Raw genomic sequence first — 22,952 nt, 5'->3', positions numbered from 1 at the left:
CTGCCCAGTCACTTCTCCTATAATGGGCTGCTGCTCACAGCTATTGTTATATTTGAAATCTATGAACTGTGATTTAAGACATGTGATCTGCAACTTGCAGCTGTGCAGTAGGTTTGTAAGGAATTAAAAGATTTGAAAGAATTGGCTCTTGCATTAATGAACTGTTTAGAGAAGCTCCTCTTAGAAAACTAAAGTATAAAGAAATTACATGACTTTCATTATGATTTACTTCTATCATGTGACACAGTACTTGATTAAAAATGGTGTGTTTATTTGTATTCAGTATGAAAGTCAGTGAAATGATTTTTTGCTAAATGATTTTTCACTTCTGAAAACCTGAAGAGTTAACAGGTAAATATGAACTTTAAGATGCTCTTATATGATGCTCTTATATGACAGTAGGTATGATTAAGTTCAAGGAAGATTGTCTAACACACAAACACAATGGGTGGGAAAGAAGTATTAAATGTTATTGAAAAACAGGAGTTAGAGAAAAGTTTTGTAAAAAGCACAAATTTGAAGAGTGTTGTGACGAACAAGAATATAGATTACTGTTTACAACAAAATACTCAATATCTTCATTATGTTTTATGAAGTGTATCATGAAAATTTTCAAATCATGGATGATTTTTGAAAATTATTGAATATTTTGTGACACGTGAAACAAAATTTTGAATCTGAAATGGACACCTCCCTTATTTTTTATTGTACCTTTCCACTAAAATTTTACAGTCAAAGATGTAATTATTAACAGGAACTTGCTTTTGAGGAGGCTGACACTAGCCATTAGTTTTTCATTTTGTTAGTCAGTGTAAAATTAATATTGAAAGAATACTTTTTCTTACCTGCTGTAGCAATAACCATGAATGGAGCATAACCATTTGAAATACTCTCTCCAATTTTCTTTTCCAATTCTTCAACATTCATTCTCCCACATGCGTCTGTACTGATGAGCCAAACATTTTGTTCTCCGATACCCAAAAGAGCAGACATCTTGTGAACTGAATAATGTGCATCTTCAGATGAAAATAGTATCAGTTGTGGTACATTTCTCATGCCATTGTTCTAGGAGAGAAAGAAAAAAAATCATATGCTTAAAAGTGTAGTATATTTATAGGATGAATCATTGAAGCTACAGAACACATGTAAATATTATAGAGAGTTGAAAGAAAGCAGCTTATCAATTACCAAAAAAAAGTAGTTTGAGAGGAATCAATAAGAAGACAAAGCAACTGAATGTGATAATCCTCATGCTTTCATTGTTACATGGTTTCTTTATTCTGTACATTGTATGTGAGTAATAAATGTAGAAAGGAACAAAAGGTAACAAACAGAAAATACAAGAGCAACAAGAAACAATGAAATAAGTAAAAAGATTCAGTGACATATGAGAAGAATATAACACAAGGAACAACAAGGAATGAAATGACAGGGGGGAAAAAAGAGAAAACATAAGAAAAAATTGTGGGAATTGTGATCCCCATTGAACACAATGGATGGATACCATGGGTTTCCTAGGCATAGTGAGTAAAACAGATGATAAAAGCATGGGAACAATATAATAAAATACATCCAAATACTAAAGTGTTCCTTTATTGGAACATTAACAGGCACAATTAATTACACAATACATAAACTCTCAATTGAGTCTGTCCAGTAATCACCATCACTCATGAAGAAATTATGAATACACATGAGTGGTGCCTATCTGATTGTAGGGAATCTTTTTGCAAAAATTCTTTTAAGACAACATGAGACACATCGTTAATGTTCTTGAAGTGCATGAAGGGGGCTAATCTAACACAGTGATTAAGAAAATATGCAAATGCAAATAAATTAACTTCAAGGTATCATAAATTTATCTAATCTAACAAAGTGATCAAAGCAAAACACAGTGTATAAACAAACAAACTTGGGGTACTTAAGTGAAGCTAATCTGACACAATGACTAATGCAGATACAAGAAAATATAAACAAACTTGAGGTGCCATAGGTGAAGCTAATCTAAAATAGTTGGGCATTTCGGTCTTTAATGGTGCATACATGGCACCACATTAGTTTGTGTATTGTCCACAAAAGAGGGTTGGATCTTGCTGCACTCACTATAATCCAGTGTGCTCCATGAAGCAGATAGTTGATGGTCAGCACATGAGACCATGAGAAGAGTGCTGAATAATGCTTCCCTGAAGTATGATGTCAATCTCGTCTGCTTGTTCTCCATAGGCATCATGGGAGCCTACAATGCTGTTTTCTTCATAGACACACAAAATCAACTTGCATTGACATCTTCATGAGCTGTGCGCCCATCTAGTAGCACTGGAGCAAGCAATTACTTCTGATAATGGAATAACTTGAAGAATAACTTAAGGTCAAAGGAACATTAAATCACTCCACTCATCATGTGGACAGCTTGATGTCATGTTACGGACGTGTGGACAGCTTGGGAAGTACCAGGAGCTGGGAACACTTCCTGTAGCTTGCACTGTGGCAAAGAGAACTCTTGTCCTCAGATGTACCCATGATGCAGCTATTTTCTGGCTGACACAACATCTGCTGCAGCATGAAATTAAGTGACCGATGGCCTTTGTAGTCTGGTCCCTTCAACCCCCACAAACCAACTAACAGCATGAGATCACCTGTTACAGTAGATGGATTGGATACATGAATGTGTAGTAGAGTGTCACCACATAGACCCCCCCTCCTCAAAAAGGAGAGGGCAGGCCACAGGGTGCAGTGGCCACTTCCAGCATCAATCAATGCACCACCATGGGCAGCGGTGCAGTGTCAGTGGGGCCGGGGCCACTAGCAACAGTGGAGGCAGCAGCATGGCATGCAGCGGCCTCTGGGGCATTACATCACAAGCTTGGTGAGGGGGTAACACCCTGCCGCACCACCAGATGAGGAAGTGCAACAGTGATGCACCATGGTTGGCAGACATAGTCAGGCATGCTGTGGTGCTGGAGCAAAGCCTTGCGGAGGGTGTGGTATCATGCTGGTGCTCAGGCAGGTCATGCATGCTGGGTCACACACAGTATGCCCCATGCAGGTGGCATAACATTCTCCATCCTGTTCTGGTGCCATAGGCACCTGCTGCTGCTGTCTCCTGCTGCTAGACCAGGTCAAGCAGTGGAGTGGAGGCATGTGCCAACATCATAGGTGTGTTGACAGGTGCTTTGGTATTGGTTGTGTGGTGTTAGTGCCTTATGATTCAGGTGAGGTGAGAGAGGACAGGCCTTGCAATGGAGGCAAGGTGACAAGTGTTGTGGGCACCTCTTCTGAGGCAGGCAGTGGTGTGAATGGCAGGGCAGCTTCTGCTCTCAGGTCCCAAGCACTGTCTGCCAGATTGGCAGCATCGGGTGGAGTACTGTTTTCATCACCTGGTGTCACCTTCACTTCAACAACTGGTGGCACATAAGGGCTGGGAAGATTGAGCATATATGCTGTCTTCAGCTGATTGATGGAAAATGTGGTGGCAGAACCACAGAGACCTGCAGAAAATATCTTCTCCCTATACTTCAGCACAAGCTGTGTGCTTGAGTACTGCAGGCTGAGTGGTGGCTGACTGGCATCTACATGGACCATGACATACATGCACTTGCTGATGTCCCAGTTCAGGAATGATTTGCTGTCACTGTGGCATTGTGGAAGCACCTGGCACAGTTGCATCGTGCAGATATGCAGCTGCTGTATGAAGGCTGGGTTGCAAGTGGTTCCTGGCAGGGGCTAAAGCTCAAGAGAGATACATGGGATTGTGAAGGGCTGCCCATACATAATGCTGGTGCACCAAAGTCACTTTTTTTGGCCACCCGAAAGCCTAGAAGAAGTAATGGCAGGGCAACAGACCAAGTTATTGGTTGAAAGGCAAGGGCAGCTTTCAGGGTCCTGTTGAATCTCTTCACCATATGATTAACAGCAATGTAGTAACTAGTAGTAAAATGGATGAGTGTATCACACGTTTTGGTGAGTGTTTTAAATGGGCCAGATATGAACTGTCAGCCATGATCCACCATCTAGTGGTGGGAGGAACTGTATATATGAGATGCATGCTGAATCACATTTCTCTCAAGTACAGTATCAAACTCACCTGCTAGTTCTCCACAGGCATCATGATAGCCTGGAATGCTTTTAATTTTACAGACACACAAAACTGACTCATCATTGATGTCTTTATGAGTCATATGTCTATCTGGTAACACTACAACAAGCTGTTAAGATCTGATAATGAAAAAATTCGAACTTTAACTGAACACCACAGGATCATTAAATTGCTGAACTCATTGTGTGCACATCTCGGTGTCAGCACAGCTAGTTCCGGAAGTTGGGGATGCTTCTGTGGCAAGGAGGTGTGTGGCAGATGAAATTCTTGTTTTCAGATGCATACAGTTTGTGATGTGGTTTCTGCTACGTGGAATGAAAGATTGTCTACTATAGTGTGAATTGTCTGTTGGAGCAAGTGGATGGTGGGCACTTTGTAAACCATGGTACATGTTAAACACTCCCTGCATATTTGAGGGCTATTATCTGTGCACAGAGTTAAGACATGCTGGTAGTAGAGTGAGTCACGGAGAACTCTAGGTGACATGAATTGTGAAAAAATCATTCAATCCATGACACATATGATCCAAAGATGACATTGGGCCAGCATTTATACATTGTTGATGTTGGGTGTATCTAATTTAAATGATATACCTAGTGTTCCAGATATACTCCCATCGGAAGTCAAGTGTGCTCTAGATAGCATGTAGAAGGGAACAGTGCCGGGTGATGGTGAGCTCAGCGTTGACATCCTCAAACTGGCAGGAGAGGTAACAATAAATCACTTGGCAAAAGTATTTACTTCCTGCCTGCACTATGCTTCAATCCCACTATCGTGGAACAAGGCTAAGATTATTTTGATACACAAGAAAGGAAGTATTCACAATATTAAAAACTACCGTCCTATCAGCTTTCTCTCAATTTTGTACAAAATTTTCACAAAGATCTTGCTAAACCAAATTAGTTCCACCCTAGACTCAGCCCAACCTATAGAACAAGCTGGATTCCAAAGCAATTTTAGCACTATTGACCACATTCTGACCGTTAGTGAAGTGATAAGCAGAGCGAATGAATACCAACTGCCTCTCTGCATTGCCTTTGTTGACTTTGAAAAGGCATTTGACTCCGTTAGCCATGTAGCTGTCCTCCAAGCTTTGAGTGAGCAAGGAGTGGGAGCAGCATACATTGAAGTGCTCAGGAAAATCTATGAGAATTCTTCAGCTTATGTTAACATCGGCGAATCAACTCAAGAATTCCGCATCATGAGGGGTGTCAAGCAAGGCGATCTCATCTCCCCAAAACTGTTCTCTGCTGTATTGGAAATGGCTATGTCAAAGCTGAGCTGGGAAGGTAAGGGAATTAGAATTAATGGAAGAAGGCTTACCAACTTGAGATTTGCTGATGATATTGCCTTACTGGCCAAAGACTTCGCAGAGCTCCAAAACTTAGTTACAGATCTTGCATTGGAATGTCAGCTGGTTGGCTTGAACATGAACCTATCCAAAACAAAAGTAATATCCAACAAATGGGTCCTAGCCGGAGATGTGAAAGTCAAGGACAGTCTACTAGAAGAGGTCAGTGAATATGTCTACCTTGGCCAGATTATAAATATGAAGGGAGACATAAGGCCAGAAATCTATCGACGCATCAAGCTTGGCTGGCAAGCATTTGGGAAGAATTCAAAAGTATTCAGATCAAAAATGCCAGTAAATCTGAAGAAAGCAGTATTTGATCAATGCATTCTTCCTGTGATGACATATGGCTGCGAGACATGGACACTGAACTCATTCACAAAAGGGAAACTTAGGACAGCACAGAGAGCCATGGAGAGACCAATGCTGGGCTATACAAGAAAGGACAGGAAAAGGGCAGATGACATCCGGTCTGTGACGAAGGTTAATGGCATCTTAGAGAGAGTAGGTTCCTTGAAATGGCAGTGGGCTGGCCACGTTGCAAGAAGAAAAGACAACAGATGGACGAATCTAGTACTGGAGTGGAGTCCGAGAGAGCACCGGAGGCCTAGAGGAAGACCACCAGACAGATGGGACAAAGACATCAAGAAGATCACTGGTAACACCTGGCAGAGAGCTGCCCAAGACCGTCCCACTTGGAGAAGACTTCTGAAAGCCTACCTGAATCCACAACTCGAAGCCACATCATCTAATGACTGAATTGGCTGATGATGATGATGATGATGTTGGAGAGCTGTCATCACTCACTCACACACACACACACACACACACACACACACACACATACACACACACACACACACACACCTAAATATAAACTAGTAGCTGCAGAAAGTAACAGTTGTTCAATAACAAGTAGTGTAGAAGGTAGCAGTTGTTTAATGTAAATGGGAAAGCAACAGCCTTTTGTTCCCAATATGGTCTTACTTCAGCTGCTAATTCTTTCATCTGACATTCATTAGTACAAATGCTGAAGTGAAATACAGCAGATTAATGGTGGCTAGTAGTTAATAGAGCTTATACAAGGAGTTTAGGGCAACTACTTTTCTCTTCTATTTTATTCCTTGAGTCATTGCATTTTCGTGATGATTCTCTTTCATTATGGAAGGTGTACAGAATGTACATAACACAGAAATGGGCCATTTTATATGACAAGTGCATGGTCACCACAGCATTAAGAATATAAGAGCAGATGAGAAAACACTTCTTAATCATGTGTAATGTTTGTCAGTACTTTCCATTTGTGTTGACATTAGCAATGAAACCATTAAAAATCAGGAAGACATACCCTGAAACTATAGTTGATAAAACTCAAAGTACATCTAGCAGTATTCATTCTTCTTAATTTCACCATGACTATTGGTGCCCACAGAATTTAATGTGGGGTGGAGGGTGGGAAGACTCTAAAACTGTCATTTTTTATTCAAATGTGTTTGTCAGTATTGAGCCATGTAATGCCACAAGAACAAAACTTTGTAGTTCCAGAGAACTGATGGTTATCCATTCACATCTAATGAGAATTCCCTAATAAATAAAAATTTTTTACTCCAGATTACAAAGAAGACAGGTGACACCATCCCCCTGAATCCCCCACCCTCCCCTTCCCTTGTGGACAATGGCCATGATTACCATTTTGATATATAATACTAATTGAAAATACTATAACAAGTAAGCTTAAAAACACGATCATCATAGATGATGCAGTAAATTTAAACATGTCACACAACTACCCTATGTAAATCATAACACAAACACAGAAGCCAATGAGGTTGTCACACAAAGGATTTCTATTGCCATAGCCACGGGATCCAATTATTGTTCCACAACTCTCTTATGGTCACCATAGCCTGGGGCACTCAGATTTCTTTCTCTGAAACACTTGAACATTAAAGCCTGTTTCACTTGGATTTCAAATGACCACCTCTAGCTGGATCAAGAGTTAATCAGACATCCTGTTAGACTTAATCAGACATTTCCTACATACCTTGTCTTGTAATTCATCGTTAAAAACCTTTCAAATACATTAGCCAGGTGAGTAGTCAAATCAGGAGCCTGAGGAATCTCATTCATTTCTTAAAATTCTAAGTGGTGTTTCATATACATCAGACAGGCGAATTAAAATGATGAAATGTGCAATTAAAATTGATAAATAGTTTTCTCAACATGGTCTTTAATGTTAGCACTTTGTATTCATCTTTCCAGCCACTTGGCAGTCAAATGTTTCTGGTGAGAAATAGTTCTAAGAATGGATGATGCCAAGACTACTGACAAATAAGCCTCATATAAGATACTTTAAAATCTGTTCCTTTTGTGGATGAGATGCTCTTAAAAGAATTAGAATCATAATTAAGACATTCCCAGATTCTATTATCAGTAGGCAGCAGTTAGCCGTTTGGGTAATGTTTCAACATATCTACTGAATGTAAAACTAAAACAGCTGGTTGGTGACATGCATTCATTTCATGATTTGATGAGGGAAGCACAATATCTTCTATTTTGCACAGGAGTATCTTCTAAGTCAAACTGTTTCTGTAATAGAAGACTCAACCACTTACCTACTCACTGCAAACGTGGAAGAACATGATTTCCACATGACAACGGGAATTGTTAAATCTCAGAGCTGTTGTGTTTCCTAGTAAGGTTTATTGGCGATTCTCTTCAGTAAGAGATTTAATGCTAAAATGTGGTTTGCTACCATCTGAACTCAAGCATATGCTGACATGAGAAAGATACCACTTACATCAGTAGATGCAGTTGGTGTACAATTATAGGGCTAGTTCAGGAAATCTCTTCTTCCTGCATGGAAATTCATGAAATTATTAGCAGTAAGTCAGTCTTAAAACAACTAATGTTGCCTACTACTAAGATAGTATCAGTCTCAATGACATACTGAAATAAGATGTTTCCTAAATCAGTCCAAGGAGTTTGACTTGGATGCATCATAATCAGCCAGTTTAATTTTATCAGCGATATGGTCTTACAAGTCCTACACTTGAAGGTACAGATAAACACAGTCACTTATTTGAATAGTACAAACTTTTCTCTTTTCAGTACGACTTAAGTGGTTTTCTTCTGGAGAGTGCACTTTCTCTGCTAGACCAAGATTTATAAGTGGTGACTGAAGTGTTAATTATCGTCCATTTCCCACCGATCAAGTGTCACAAAACGAACACACAGAAGGAGAAATTCATAGCAAGGAATATATCAACTGATGTTGCAAGGACATATGGTCTCTGAAATAAAATTCCATTTCTGAAAGACCTGCATCTAAGACAAACAAACTTGCAGTCCACAGCATGTTATATATTGTCACAAGTTGTGGTGCACACAGTGAAACTGGCAGGCATACTACAGGTCACCAATTCAAACCTGATCACTGGAAATTATTTGTTATTTAATATTTATCATTATGGAATGTTTATGAAATTTATTATGTTAGTAATGGTGATATATTCTGAAATATTCAATTTTTGTATAAATAGTAGCATTCTCCGTCTAGGACATCAGTTCTCTTCTGGCTGTATACTGGTGCTCATAATAAACATGTTTTCAGTGTTAAGCGTTTACTTCATTTACAACCCTGCCTCCAGACTTGAGTGTAGTTTTGGCATGACAATGTTTGGTGGAGGCATTGGGTATATCAAAACATCTACATCACTGTGACTCCAATCAAGTGGCATAAAATCCATAGCCCACACAGACAGAAAATGGAATACAAGCAGTACATTGTTTCTAAAGTTTGTATCTTCAGGACACCATTGGATTCCAAAACAGTGTCAAGTCAGCTAAACATCAGGCATCCATCAGTGTTTTTGGAGATGTGATCAGGATCTAACAAAATAGCTTACAGGATTCAACTGAGTCACCAAATACAATAGATGGGATAACTTTAATGTATTTTCACAAATGTGTACTTTCACTTGGATGATAAACTCCAGCAGTGGTTCAAGAACAACCATAATAAACTCAACAGCTGGGACAAATCCGAGGCCTAACTGAAGAAAACATTTGGTGACAGTGAGCAACAAGTCCACTTAGCAGAAGAACAACAAAAGAACAAGGCCCAACATCATGTGGAAATGGCACAGTCATACAGACAGAATATTTTGGCCCTTTGCCACATTGTGAATCTGAATATAACAGAAGCTGACAAAATCTTACACTTGATGAAAAGGCTTGCAGAAGACATCTACCAAGCTCTTCTGGCTAAGGATGTTACAACAACTGATGAATACATAAAATGGTTTAGGACATAAAGGAAATTCAACAGAAAAGAATCAGAAGAAAGAAGCATGAATGACTCCTGAATGTGGTTCTTATGGCAGTTGTGGAGGACCACCGAGATCTTACCTCTCTCATGTGCCATGTAATGAGAGAAGAAATACATTATGGCAATGAGAACTGTTGGACTGAGTAAGCTAGAGATAGAAAGCATAAATATTGAACCTGTACATCAGAAGGTAATAGAGAATGTTGAAGAAGAGATATGTTGATCTTTAGAACCAATCTCCACCACCAGTGAAATGCACAAGAAAGAATGAACTTGACCACTTCACACTTATGTCAAAGTTCTGTTGTTGTAGTTGAGTTATATGAGTTACATTCAGAGCACTCCTCTGAAGTTTGCTGGAGATGTGGACAAGAAGCTTTGTGATATATTCTGTAATGATTATAATGATGTTACGATGAAGACATGTTAGAAACTTACTAATATTCTGATTAGTAATTTATTTTACTCATGTTTATGGCAGCATACTATGTATAGTTTTGGAACATGCCTAAAGTGAGTTCATGCTACTGTTGAAGTAAATTTATGGTCTATGATGATGGTGGTGAAATTTTGATATGAGGGTCTTACATATTAGTGGTATGTGAATTTTTGTTGCTAACCTTATTGTGGTTATATAATATTGGAATGAGAGGAATACTGCAATGAATCATGAGAAGTACTGATTATAATGATGTAGCTGACTATAACACCAAAGAATAAAATTCAGAAACAGTCTGACTTATTAACTGCAACAAATAAAAGTGAGAGATTGTTACTGTTGGAAAAATACTAGAATTAATTCTTGGATGTAAAATAATTAATATGAGCACTATGAACCTGGCATTGACACATTACATAACACTGTCAGATTATTCAAAATTTTATTTTAGGAGAAAAGTAAGAATATTTTATGCTTTTTACAGTATGTAAATATTGAACAGATTAAAGAATGAAGTTAGCTGCTTTGAATTTGACATTTTTGTGATTGACTAACTGAAAACCCCTTCCATTTATGTGAAACTTAATTTTTTTTCTCTCTCTCATGTGAATACCCCAAGTTTCATTGGCCAGTATTCTTGAGAGAGAAATTAGAAGCAGATGTTTTTTGTGCTTCCTAATTTCTCTGTATTTTTAGTTCACCTGCTAGAATGAATTTTTTGTAAAATGTGTAACTGTGGGATTGTGGGAACTTGAGATACAGACAAATGTAGAATATCGAATACACAATCTGTACATAGAGTAATATCACATTATTGAAAACAATGTACACAAGACATTCGCACAAGAACGGAGCATAGTGCTTACTAAAGAGAGAGAGAGAGAGAGAGAGAGAGAGAGAGACAGAGAGACAGAGAGAGAGAAAGAGAGTCCACAAAGTCGATCTTGCTAGTCAGTGATGTTGTTGTAATTGATATCTGCCACTCCCCCATACCCCTTCGCACTCCCTGGCAGTGTGGAATATGAAGAGGAAATGAAGGAGTGGTGCTGAGGTCACCAAGGCAATGTGACGGGCAGATCGCATTGGGGACTGTGTGTGTGTGACCAGCCATACTGTGGCTGGCCCAGAAGGGGGGCACAGATGCACCATTTCTCACAGGTGTGAACAGGTTCGAATCTCTTCTGACCAACCATGATGTGGCTGGAGTAGGAACCACACACGGCAAGTGACATGGTGCAGATATGTGTGATCAGTCATGCCATGGCTGGCACTTTCGTGAGACATGACTGGGTTGTTTCTCAAAGTTATCATGGGCATCGTATGAATGCTGAACAGATGATATAACTTGGGCTGGTTTGAGAAATGTCCGATGTGTCCACATGGGACACCAGTGGTGCGACCAAAGAAAGGGTGGTGGGGTGTCAGTGACAATGATGTCAGCATGTGGAGGCCCAGGGTACCAAACGGACTCTGATCTCGTCAAAGTGACAGCATATGTTGACCACTGTGATTGATATGAGTTGCTAAGTTATTAACCAGTACAAACTTCAATGGTTGTGGCCTGTGCAGTGACTGCTTGTAATGGGCTGGAGGCTGAGAGGAGTCAGGAAAGCTGGGTACCAATGCATTTTAGGTCATTCCTGATGTCAGTTTAGGCAAAAGTGGTCATAGAATGCAGCACAGTTGTGTTGAATTCATGTAAGGAAGGGGTGCTGAAGTTGTCAGTGACAGTTGGAGCTGACAAACGAAACCGGCAGTGATCGCACTGACCTCATGCTGTGTTCAGTTTCTCCAATGGGTTCCAAATGTGGCACTGTAGACCATCATCAACCTGTCAAAGGCATACGGTAACTGAATATGGAACAATATAAACATCGTCAGTGGAGTCAGTGACGTCGTGTAGGGTTCAGCAGTGGAGAGTGATTGGGCATCATTCTGGTGAGTTATGTGGAAGAGACATGGTGACAGTAAGCTGTCCTGCCAGAGGATCATGCCTGAAGATGACAGCAGCAGAGGAGTGAAAAACACAGTTTTCTGTCTTGTGTGTTTTGTTGTATGTCTGGGATCAGTGATAGTGCAGATGCTGGATGGAGCTGGGAATGGTCATGGTCAGATGTCCGGTAAGTGTGATAGGTCAGTGGGACCAGAGTAATATGTGTGCTGCCACACTCATTGACATGAAAGTTGTGTGTCAAGACCATGAGCTGTTCACTGACCATACTGAAGTCAGCTGATGTATCATTATTATGTTGCAGGAGCAAAATGTGATCTCCATACGGAGTGTGTCCGATGACACACAGCAGTTGGTGTAGTGTTGGTGAACCACTAAGAACTCATCAGCTGAGGAGGCACATTGCTTAAGTGTGTTGATGGATGTACAACTGTTTTCCTGTTATTAGTCAAGAATGGTTGATGTACCCAGTAAAACTGGAGGTGCCAGGCTGAACTGTCCTAGGATCCAGCAGCCCATGTCGAAGTAGACGAGTGCAGTGTGATGTACAAACATGGAAAGGTGGAACTGGCATAAAAAATCGATCACTAGGTCTGGTTTTATGATGCCCTTAAGAAAGGCAGTGAGACTACAACACTTGCAGAGCCCAGGTCATGGATATGTAAACTGTAACTGGTGAACTGGCAGCTTCGTGCGGTTGCAATACCATAGGTTTATCCATCACCAGCGAGCCATCAAATGGTAGTGAATTGATATCTGTTGGAAAACAGTTAGTTGGAAATGGGATGGGTGCGGATGGAAGCCTCACAGAAAACTCATTTATATTCAAGACGGTGAAAAAATGATGTTAACATGCGCAATTGGAGATTCGAAAGCTGGTGTCACTGAAGTGAGAGAAGATTCACTGCTATGCAGAATTTCGAGGCAACTAGGATAGCCTTCTCAAATATATAAATCTGTTGTAAGCACAACTGAGTTGTCACAATATGGGCAACAGTCGCACATGGATGTGTGAGCCCCTGGGGACTGATCGCAAGGCACAAAGTCATTTGTTTTGATGGGTTGCACTTACAGTGCCAAGCACGGGTGTGGATGTACATTACCTGATGCTGATAGAAGCAGTTATGCCCAGGTACAGTGGAGTTGGGTGCATGCGGTAACTGCATGGGGTTCATGTGGTTGACAATGTTCTGCGCAGGCAAGAGCATAGTGTGCTCAGTGGCATTCTGCCTGGGCCCAGGCTCAATGCAGTTGAGGATTTTTTGCAGAAGCACAGGAATGAGGCATGTTGTGGAGAGGTGAGGGTTTGTTGACGTGTGAAGGTCATTCCAGCCAGGTAAGGTGATATCAGAATTGGAAGTGATCAGGCAAAGCAGTTGAACTCAACACATGCATGGAAGGAAGGATGCCTCGGCTGTTGCTCTGACACATGTCACCAAGCACTGTTGTCAACAATGTAAATACCATGTTCGTGGTTCATGGAATATTCTTGATGTGGAAGTTCATTTATGACACCACTAGTCAGAAATAAACTATCCATAGTCATATGCCAGGTTTTAATTTGTTCTGGAAGAACCTGGATGGGTTCCATGATTGTTTTCAAAAACCAGGCAACCAGCGGCAGCAAGAGTGCATCAAATGAATTATGTGCTGTCTGTGGTGAACAAACACAACTCAGTGCAGCTGGAATGCTGCTGTCCTGTCAGTGCACAGGATTTCTGTAAGTAGGGTACAGCAATGAGGTTCCACAGTAGATTGTTTGTTGCTTTCAATTGTTCAGGCCTAGCATCATAAGCTGAACCACAGTATTGAAGCACTTTGCTTGCACAACTGACATCTAAAGATGGTGGAAGAATCAGTTGAGAAGCAGTGCACTGTCTAGAATGGAAACGATTGGCATGGCAAGTGAATTTCAATGGTTGGTGGTTATGTGCAGGTCATGTTGTCATAATTGTGTTAGTGTGAATTTTACCTTGTACACGGTCATTGTGAATTGTTGGGGTCACCCCTGTGGGAAACCAGGATATGTACTGGCATAGAATATGAAACACATGATTGTATGTAGAGTAATACCACTTTATTGAAGACAATGTACACTACACTTCTACACATGAACAGAGCACAATGCTTACTAAACAGTCAGAAAAGTCCACAAAGTTCTATTGCTGGTCAGTGATGCTGTTCTGGTCAATAAATACCACAGAGTATTGAAAAAATTGTACACTGGAATACATTAGTTTGGGGAGGAAGAATTTGTAAATTTTGTACTTCATTTAGAATATAACTTACTAAAAGTATAAAACACAGATATTAGCCATTTGGCTATGTGGGAAATAATGGTGATTAGACAGTTCAGTTAAGATGAAACAAATTAATTTCATTATGTATAATATGTGTCTTATAGTTAACAGAAAATTTTATCCTTTTGAAATTAAAATCTGTTACTATGCTGTGTGTGAGGTCTATGCTTGTGCCATGTAAAAGGCATTTATAATTTTCTGTTTGTTTGTAGTTATATTTGGATTTCTGAAATTCATAACCGTTCTGTACTCTTTTACTTTCATGAACACTTTTTTTTCTTTTTATTAAGTCATTCCAGTTTCCTATTCTAACACAGTGATAAAAATATTTTCAGAACTTGTACCTGAGATCACTGAACAGATGTAACTAGAAGAACAAACATGCTGAGGACAATTTGAACAACTGTATATGTGTTGAATACAAAGATGAGATGAAAAAGAGAACAAGAAAAAAGACTTCACTTCTGTAAATAAATATGGATGGAAGTGGATAACTAAGTAAACGCGATCATTTGCTTTGTGTAAACTATTCAAATGTAAGTAGAGGAGGGGACGAAGTATAACGAATCTGTACCATAGGGTAGGGACTTCTCTTCAATAATAGATGATGATGCATTTTCTGCTTAACAAATTCTCCAATTCCATTCAGTTTTTAGGTATGTTTCTTGGAAAGTTGCACATCTTATGTTAATGAAGGGTGTTTTTGGAGTCAAAATATTGTCTGGAGACACCTATTTGAAATTTATTTTCTCTTTTTATATTTCTTCTACAACATTTAGGAAAAACATTTCTTTCATTTTTGAACTTATAAAAACACTACTTATGCTATAAAATTCCAACGGTTTCTTTCATCAATAACTGGCAGAGATTTATGCATTTAGCATTATTCAGTCATCAAAATGTCTTTTCAATATTTTGTTTAAGAACATATTACTGTTTTATCTCTATAAAAATGTTATGTCCTAAACATTATATTCTTAGTAAATATTAACTCAGACTTACTGTAAAAAACACGTCACTGACTCTTTGCATCAAAGAGTTGTAATGTCTTTGTTTAGTGGTCTTGGTTGTATCATGGAAGTAAGCGGTTATGGAAAGGAAGGATTGGAAAATATTTTTGTGTATGATGAAGTGATTTTGTGAACAGACTGGTGAAAGTCACATGTAACAAAAATGTTAATTTTCATGATTCATCAGTTGCAAGAAGAAATACAAACCTGTCAACCTCAAAACCAGTGTTTATTTGAAAATGACCTTCTGCCTCTGATCTTTATACATCATTGATGAGAAGTGATTATTTTAGATGCATTGAATCTGGGAATATACTATAGTAATTCATTATGAACAAATTAATATCTTTTTGGAAACATATAACCTTGGGCCTCTTGAAGAATTGTACCTCCAAATGTGTTTAATGATGAGATAAGCCACAAACTTCATCAAATAAACCATGAGCATTTTCATTGTTTTCTAAGTTATGCAACAACAAATTTCATTATTTTATTATCTTCATACTGACTGATCTGAAGGGACAGAGCTGTTTAGAACTTCCTGTGTAAGTTGCACATGATGCAAACATTAATCTAAATTTTAATACTTATCCTAACCAACTATCATTTAGTGAAACCAGATTATTGTTGGATTCAATAAATCACCTCTTAGGCTAATTCTGACCTTTAACATTTTATGAACTAATACGTTATTACCAAAATCACAAAATATTATTGTGCCTATCTGTATATACTCCACCACATCCAAAAATAGTCAGTCAGAGGGTAGCTGTCATAGTGTGAATTTTTGAGTTTCTTGTGTCTCCATTCGTTCGGTAACAGTCAGTGCATTCTCAGCTACCAATCAATCATCACCTCAAGGTTGAAGTTCATCATAGTTCTTTTAGCAATTCCTCTGTGTAAACAATTTTAATATCTGTGTTTAGTTATAGTTATCAGCCTGTCTGTTCTCAAAACTAACTTTGTGTATTTATCAGTCAGAACCCACTCATTAAAGTACACTGCAAACATCATGCTGCTGTTAGACTGATTCATAATTCTTTGGAAGTGTCCACTTATTTGAGATCTTAAGCTGGTCATAATGCTTCTAAGATCTCATTTTGGAGTAATAAGTGACTGCTGTGCATCAGACTCTGCCCCAGACTGAGTAATGGACTTTACTTATTGCTTAACTTTTAGATTATTGAGTGACTGCTTCGCATCAGACCCTGTTCCAAATTGTCTTACAGACTCTGCTTACAGACAAACTGTCCAACTTATGAGTGAGTGCTTCCACTGGACTCTGCTGTGAATTACTGTCTATAAGGCATACTGTCATAAGAGTGAAACAAATACATGATGAAAAAGGAAATTGGTAATGAGCAAAAACGGACTTCTAGATGGCCCCATCTTTGACTAAGTTGTTAGAGCAACAAGGGCTTCAAATGGGGAAATAACAGATTCAAATGACCATATTACTACAACAGTTAGCACCTTAGGAGTGGCACCAGAAGTTGGACATATTATGTCAGCAGCTTAGACAGCCACCTCATCTCACAAGACAGCAGCTGATGGCCCCTACCCATCACTGCCATCTCCACCCTTGTCACCTAATGTGGAATCAAAAGAGGACTGGAAGCATACCCTCATAGTCTAAGGCAACATTTCAGTAGTTGATAGCAGGCTACAGTGAGCTTTTTTCTTATCAAAGGCTAAGCCTGAACTGTTTCAGTTATTGGAAAAGTTGCCCCCATTAACGAATCCAGCCAAACTGCCATTTGAAAAGTTGTGTAACTCAATGGCAACTTATTACAGTCCAAAAAGAAGATTGCCAACACAAGCATTCCTGAATCTAAATATAGGCAGCTATAGATTATGTTTTCAGGTTGATACAGTAATCTGAAACATTACTCAATCAGCATCTAGCATACCCTGTGCTGTTGCAACCTACAATGAAGCTAGTCAGATATAGCAGTACCTGTATCCCACTCAAGGGAGTGTTTTTAGTGAGTGTTGTTTATAAGAACATCACTTGACTTTTGAATGTCCTGGCAGTATATTGCCTAACAGTAAAGAATATGTTTGTGCTGAAGGCCTTTTCAGCTTTTGATCTTAACTATCACTCTTACAGTAAACCTAGTTTCAGACATGATTTCATTTCAGTCCCTTGAGGCACTGTGCAAAGAATTCTATGCCATATTTTCACCTGGACTGGGCTGCAAAACTAATCACACAGCCCATTTGGGTTCTAGGAATTTGGGATTGCATAGCAGTAGATCTTTGTGAATGGAGAGAAAGTACTGCAAGAAGGTTTTGGCTTGGTTGATATGGTTTTGCAGGACTAAGGATTGGTGGAACGTGAATAGATGAAGATCATTGTGGAAGGAGGGGTCGCAGCTGGAAGTGGGTAATTTGATGTTAAGGCCATTTGGGGGGGATTCTATGAGCCAAGTAACAACACAGGAACACTATGTGGGACTGAATTGAGGATAGCTTATAACATTTTATACCAAGTAACAGATACTACAATACTAGATGAAATGTGTCAGGTATTAAAATATATGTTTGCATGCTCAGATTTTGGCAAGTAATAGCTGTTAATGAAGAAATACACAGCATAGTACTCTCACTGATATTAATGCTTATATAATTTTTATAATGTTTAATTTACATTCTCATCCACTGCTAAAGGAAAGAAAAGTTTCTGATGATCAGTAGTTAGAACCAAGTTTACAACATATCCATACTTCTTAATAAATTAAAGTCCCCTCTCTCTGTATGTGAAAGCACACCTGAGGAACTACTGTAGGGATTTTGATTCAGTTTTCACTAACAGATAAACTGACCCATGAGGAATGTTTGTGCATATTATCTATTACTACTATACCAGACGTGATGTCTGGCATGCCATAAATACTTACAAGGTGGACAGCCATAATCAGATTATTGTAATTTTTTCTATTTATGGCACATGAAGTTCAGAATACAACCATCAGTTAACCAAAGTGGTTCAAAGCCATCCTCAATAACTACTTTGAAGATTTTCAAGGAACTTTAATTTACTACAATTAAGGAAATTTTCATGATAGGCCACATCGCTCACCCAGTACTGTCGGAGAATGATAATCGGGTGATAAGTGGATCATTGGTTTGAGTCTTGCTATGGTCATTATTGTTCATTCAATTTGAATATCTCCATCACATAAATACAAAATTCATCAAATGTATGCTAATTAACACGTATCTAATCATTATTTTTTTATGAAAAATGCCTGTCTTCTTGTTGCTAATTACATATTGCACATAAAATTCCAGTTTCTATTGCAAGTATAAATCCTTAATTATTGGTATTTTACAAAACAGTATAAGGAAAAGATAGACTGCTATCCACCATAAAGATGACACATTGAGCTGCAGATAGGATCAATGAAAAGACATTGATACATTAGCTTTTGGCCAAAGTTTTTGTCAGAAATGGAAACACACACACATTCATTCACACAAGCAAGTACACTTCACACACATATGACTGCCTCCTCCAGCAGCTCAGACCGTACTCACCTTTCATGTAGAATGGAGGCAGTGGTCTGGACAGGGTGGGGAAGGGAAAAGGTAACAGGGAAAGCAAAGAGGAAGGACAGACCAGTGCATTGGCAGAGGGTGGCACTCAAAGAGAGTGAGGGGATGCTCAGGCAAGACAGGGTGGAGGGCATGAGGTCTGAAGATTATCATAGGTTAAGGCCAAAGTAATTTTGGGAATGGAGAATGTGTTTTACTTGATAATTCACACCTATGCAGCTCAAAAAAGCTGGTGATAGAGAGGAGGATCCAAATGGCTCAGGTAGTGAAGCAGCCACTGAAATCAAGCATGTTATGTTCAGCTGCATGTTGTGCCAAGGGTGGTCTACTTTGCTCTTCCATTTGGCCATTTAGCCATTTGGCCATTATTCCCAGTTAACAGCTAGTTGATAGTCATGCCAATATAAAAAGCTGTGTTACAATTGCAGCAGAGCTGGTATATGACATGGCTGCCTTTGCAGATGACCTGGCCTCTAATGCGATAGGATAAGCCTGTGACAGGACTGGAATAGGAAGTGCTGGTTGGGTGGATAGGGAAGATCTTGCACCTAGATCTGCCACAGGGATATGATCCCTGTGGCAAGGGCTTGGAATTAGTAGTGGCATAAGGATAGACTAGGATGTTGTGAAGTTTGGGTGGGCAACAGAACCCCACTTTAGGAGGGGTAGGAAGGATCTTGGGTATGCTCTTCCTTATTTCATGGAATGACGACTGGTAATCAAAGCCCTAATGAAGGATGTAGTTCAGTTGTTCCAGTTCATGGTAGTGCTAGGTGACAAAGTGGGCACTAATTTGTTGTTAGTTCTTGGGGTGGTGGGAGGAATGGGTGTGTGTGTGAAATGGCATCTGTTTGCAGACTAGGTCTAGGGGATACTGTCTGTCAGTGAAGGCCTTGGTGAGACCCTCAGCAAACTGAGAAACAGAGTTCTTGTCACTGCAGATACGTCATCACCAGGTGGCCAGGTATTATGGGAGGGATTTTTCAGTGTGTAAGGAATGATAGCTGTTGAAATTCAGGTCCTGTTGGTGGTTGGTAGATTTAATGTGGACAGAGGTGTGGCTGGAGCCACCAGAGAGGAAGATATCAACATGCATGAAGATGGCACACTGGGCTGAGGACGACCAGGTGAGGAGGATTGGAAAGAAGATATTGACGATGTGAAGGAATGAGAATAGGGTATCCTGACACTGCATCCCACATGATGAAGATATCACCAATGACCCTGAATCAGACTATGGTTTGATATTTTGGGAGGTTAGGAAAGTCTCCTCTAGATGGCTCACAAACAGATTGGCATAGGAGGGTGCCACATGGGTGCCCACAGCTAAGCTACAGATTTTTTTGCATACTTTCCCTTCAAAGAAGAAGTAGTTGAGAGTTAAGATAAAATTAGTAAGGTGTATGAAGAATGAGGTAGTGGGTTTGGAGTCTGGAGGTTTTTTGGATGCTAGTGTTCAATAGCGGAGAGACCGTCGGCATGAGGGAGTGGCAATTGTGACGAGTAGAGTTCCAGGTGATAAAGAGATAGGAATGGTAGACAGCTGAAGAAAGAAGTGGTTCATAACTCCGATCAGGTAGGCTAGATTATGGGCAATTGGTAGGAGGTGTTGGTCAATGAGGCCCAAAATCTTTTCAGGGGAAGCACAATAACCAACTGCAATGAAGCATTCAGGTAATTGGATTTTTGGATTTTGGGGGACATGTAGAAAGTGTGCCTCTGGGGTACCATAGGGGTGAGGAGGGAAATGGACTCAGGGAGAGCATCTGTGAAAGGCCTAAGGCTTATAGCAGGGACTGGAGGTTATGGACCACCTAGAGGACATTACATTACATTAATACTTATTCCATAGATCATGAATATGACATTTCGTAATGATGTGAAACATTTCACCTTAACATAAGTTTGCATTACACAATATAATTTTTTTCCTACTTCTTATCTAAAAATTCATCTACTGAGTAGAAGGAGTTGTCATTCAGAAATTCTATTAATTTGTTTTTAAATGCTGGTTGGCTATCTGCCAGACTTTTCATACTGCTTGGTAGGTGACCAAAGACTTTTGTGGCAGCATAATTCACCCTTTTCTGTGCCAAAGGCAGATTTAACCCAGAATAGTGAAGATCATCCTTCCTTCTAGTGTTGTAGCACTGGAATTTGCTATTATTTTTTAACTGAGATGGGTTATTAATAACAAGTTTTATGTACTGTGAATATTCCAAGTTTCTTAACTAAATGTCTGCAGGGTGATCTTGGGTGGGCTCCAACTATTATTCTGATTACCCACTTTGGTGCAATGAATACTTTCTCTCTTAATGATAAATTATCCCAAAATATGATGCTATGTGAAAGCAGAGAATGAAAATAGGCATAGTAGGCTAATATGTCTATTGTCAAAATCTGCAATAATCCCAATTGCATAAGTGGCTGAACCTAAATGTTTCAACAGATCATCAATGTGTTTCTTCCAGTTCAATCCTTCATCAATGTGTACACCCAGAAATATTGAATATTCTGTCTTAGAAACAGACTTCTGTTCAAAGACTATTTATCAATAGTGTTGTGACATTTACTGTACAGAAGTGTACATACTGCATTTTCTCAAAATTTAGTGAGAATCCATTTGCAGAGAACCACTGAATAATTTTCTGGAAGACATTATTTACAGTTCCCTCAACTAATTCTTGTTTTTTGAGTGTGATTACTATACTTGTACCATCAGCAAAAGAACTAGTTTTGGATCTTCATGAACATAGAGTGACAAGTCATTAATGTATATTAAGAACAATAAGGGATCGAGGACAACCACATGAGACAAGATTCTTGATACCTCCCCCAGCTAGAGAACTCTGTTGATTTTTGCTCCCTATCTCTACTGTTAATATCAATCTTCTGGTTGGAGATCTACCTAGCCTTTCAAAATGCCAACCCCTAATCCAATCCACATTCACTGACAATATCTTCATCATCTGGACTCAGGGTCATGGCATCCTATTCTCATTCCTTCTCAACCTCAATACCTTTTCTCCCATATACTTTACCTGGACCTCTTCAACCCAGTGTGCAGCTTACTGGAGGTTAACCTCCTCCTCTCTGATGGTTCCATCCCCATCTCTGTCCACATTAATGCACAAACCACCAACAGAACTGGGATTTCAACAGCTGTCATCCTTTCCACATCAACAAAGTCTTCCCATACAGCCTGAGCACCTGGGATGGCATGTCTGCAGTGACAAGAACTCCCTTGCCCAGTATGCTGAGTGTCTCACCAAGACCTTCACAGACAGACACTATCACCCAGACCTAGTCTGCCAAAAGATCCCCCATGTCATTTCCGAATACACCCCCAATCCTCCCACCACCCTCAAGAACCACCTACAAAGAAGTGCCCCTTTTGCCATCCAATAACATCCCAAACTGGAACAGCTGAACCACATCCTTCATGAGGGCTTTGATTACCTATCATCATTCCCTGAAATGAGGGACATCCTACCCAAGATCCTACACACCCCTCCTAAAGTGGTGTTCCACTGCCCACCCAATCTCCATAACATCCTAGTCTATCTTTATGCCACTCCCAATCCCAGCCCCTGGCCACATGAACCATAACCCTGTGGAAGACCCAGATGCAAGATCTGTCCAATCCAACCACCCAGTGCTTCCTATTCAAGCCCTGTTGCAGGTATATCTTATCCCATCAGAGGACAGGCTACCTTAACATCAGCAATGTCATATACCAACTCTGCTGCAATCATTGCACAACTTTTTATATTGGTATGACTATCAACCAGTTGTCCACCAGGATGAATTGCCATCATTGGACTGTGGCCAAGAGTAAAGTAGACCACCCTATGGCACAACATGCAGCTGAACACAAAATGCTTGATTTCAATGTCCGCATCACCACCTGGGCCATT

The 22,952-nt window shown here is 39.7% G+C and overlaps 1 protein-coding gene across 1 annotated transcript in view; it reads right to left on the bottom strand.

Moving 5' to 3' along the window:
- The window catches only part of LOC126237335 (cysteine sulfinic acid decarboxylase-like), a 131,980-nt gene that overhangs the window by 53,605 nt on the left and 55,423 nt on the right, over positions 1-22,952 (bottom strand). The window contains exon 3 of the mRNA XM_049947323.1: positions 846-1,065. Coding sequence (XP_049803280.1) covers positions 846-1,065 — 220 coding nt within the window. The remainder of the gene's footprint in view (positions 1-845; positions 1,066-22,952) is intronic.

The sequence above is a fragment of the Schistocerca nitens genome, chromosome 1, assembly GCF_023898315.1.
Source record: "Schistocerca nitens isolate TAMUIC-IGC-003100 chromosome 1, iqSchNite1.1, whole genome shotgun sequence".
Taxonomy (NCBI): Eukaryota; Metazoa; Arthropoda; class Insecta; order Orthoptera; family Acrididae; genus Schistocerca; species Schistocerca nitens.
Note: the sequence above shows the minus strand (reverse complement) of the source record. Positions and strands in the feature narration are given on the sequence as shown.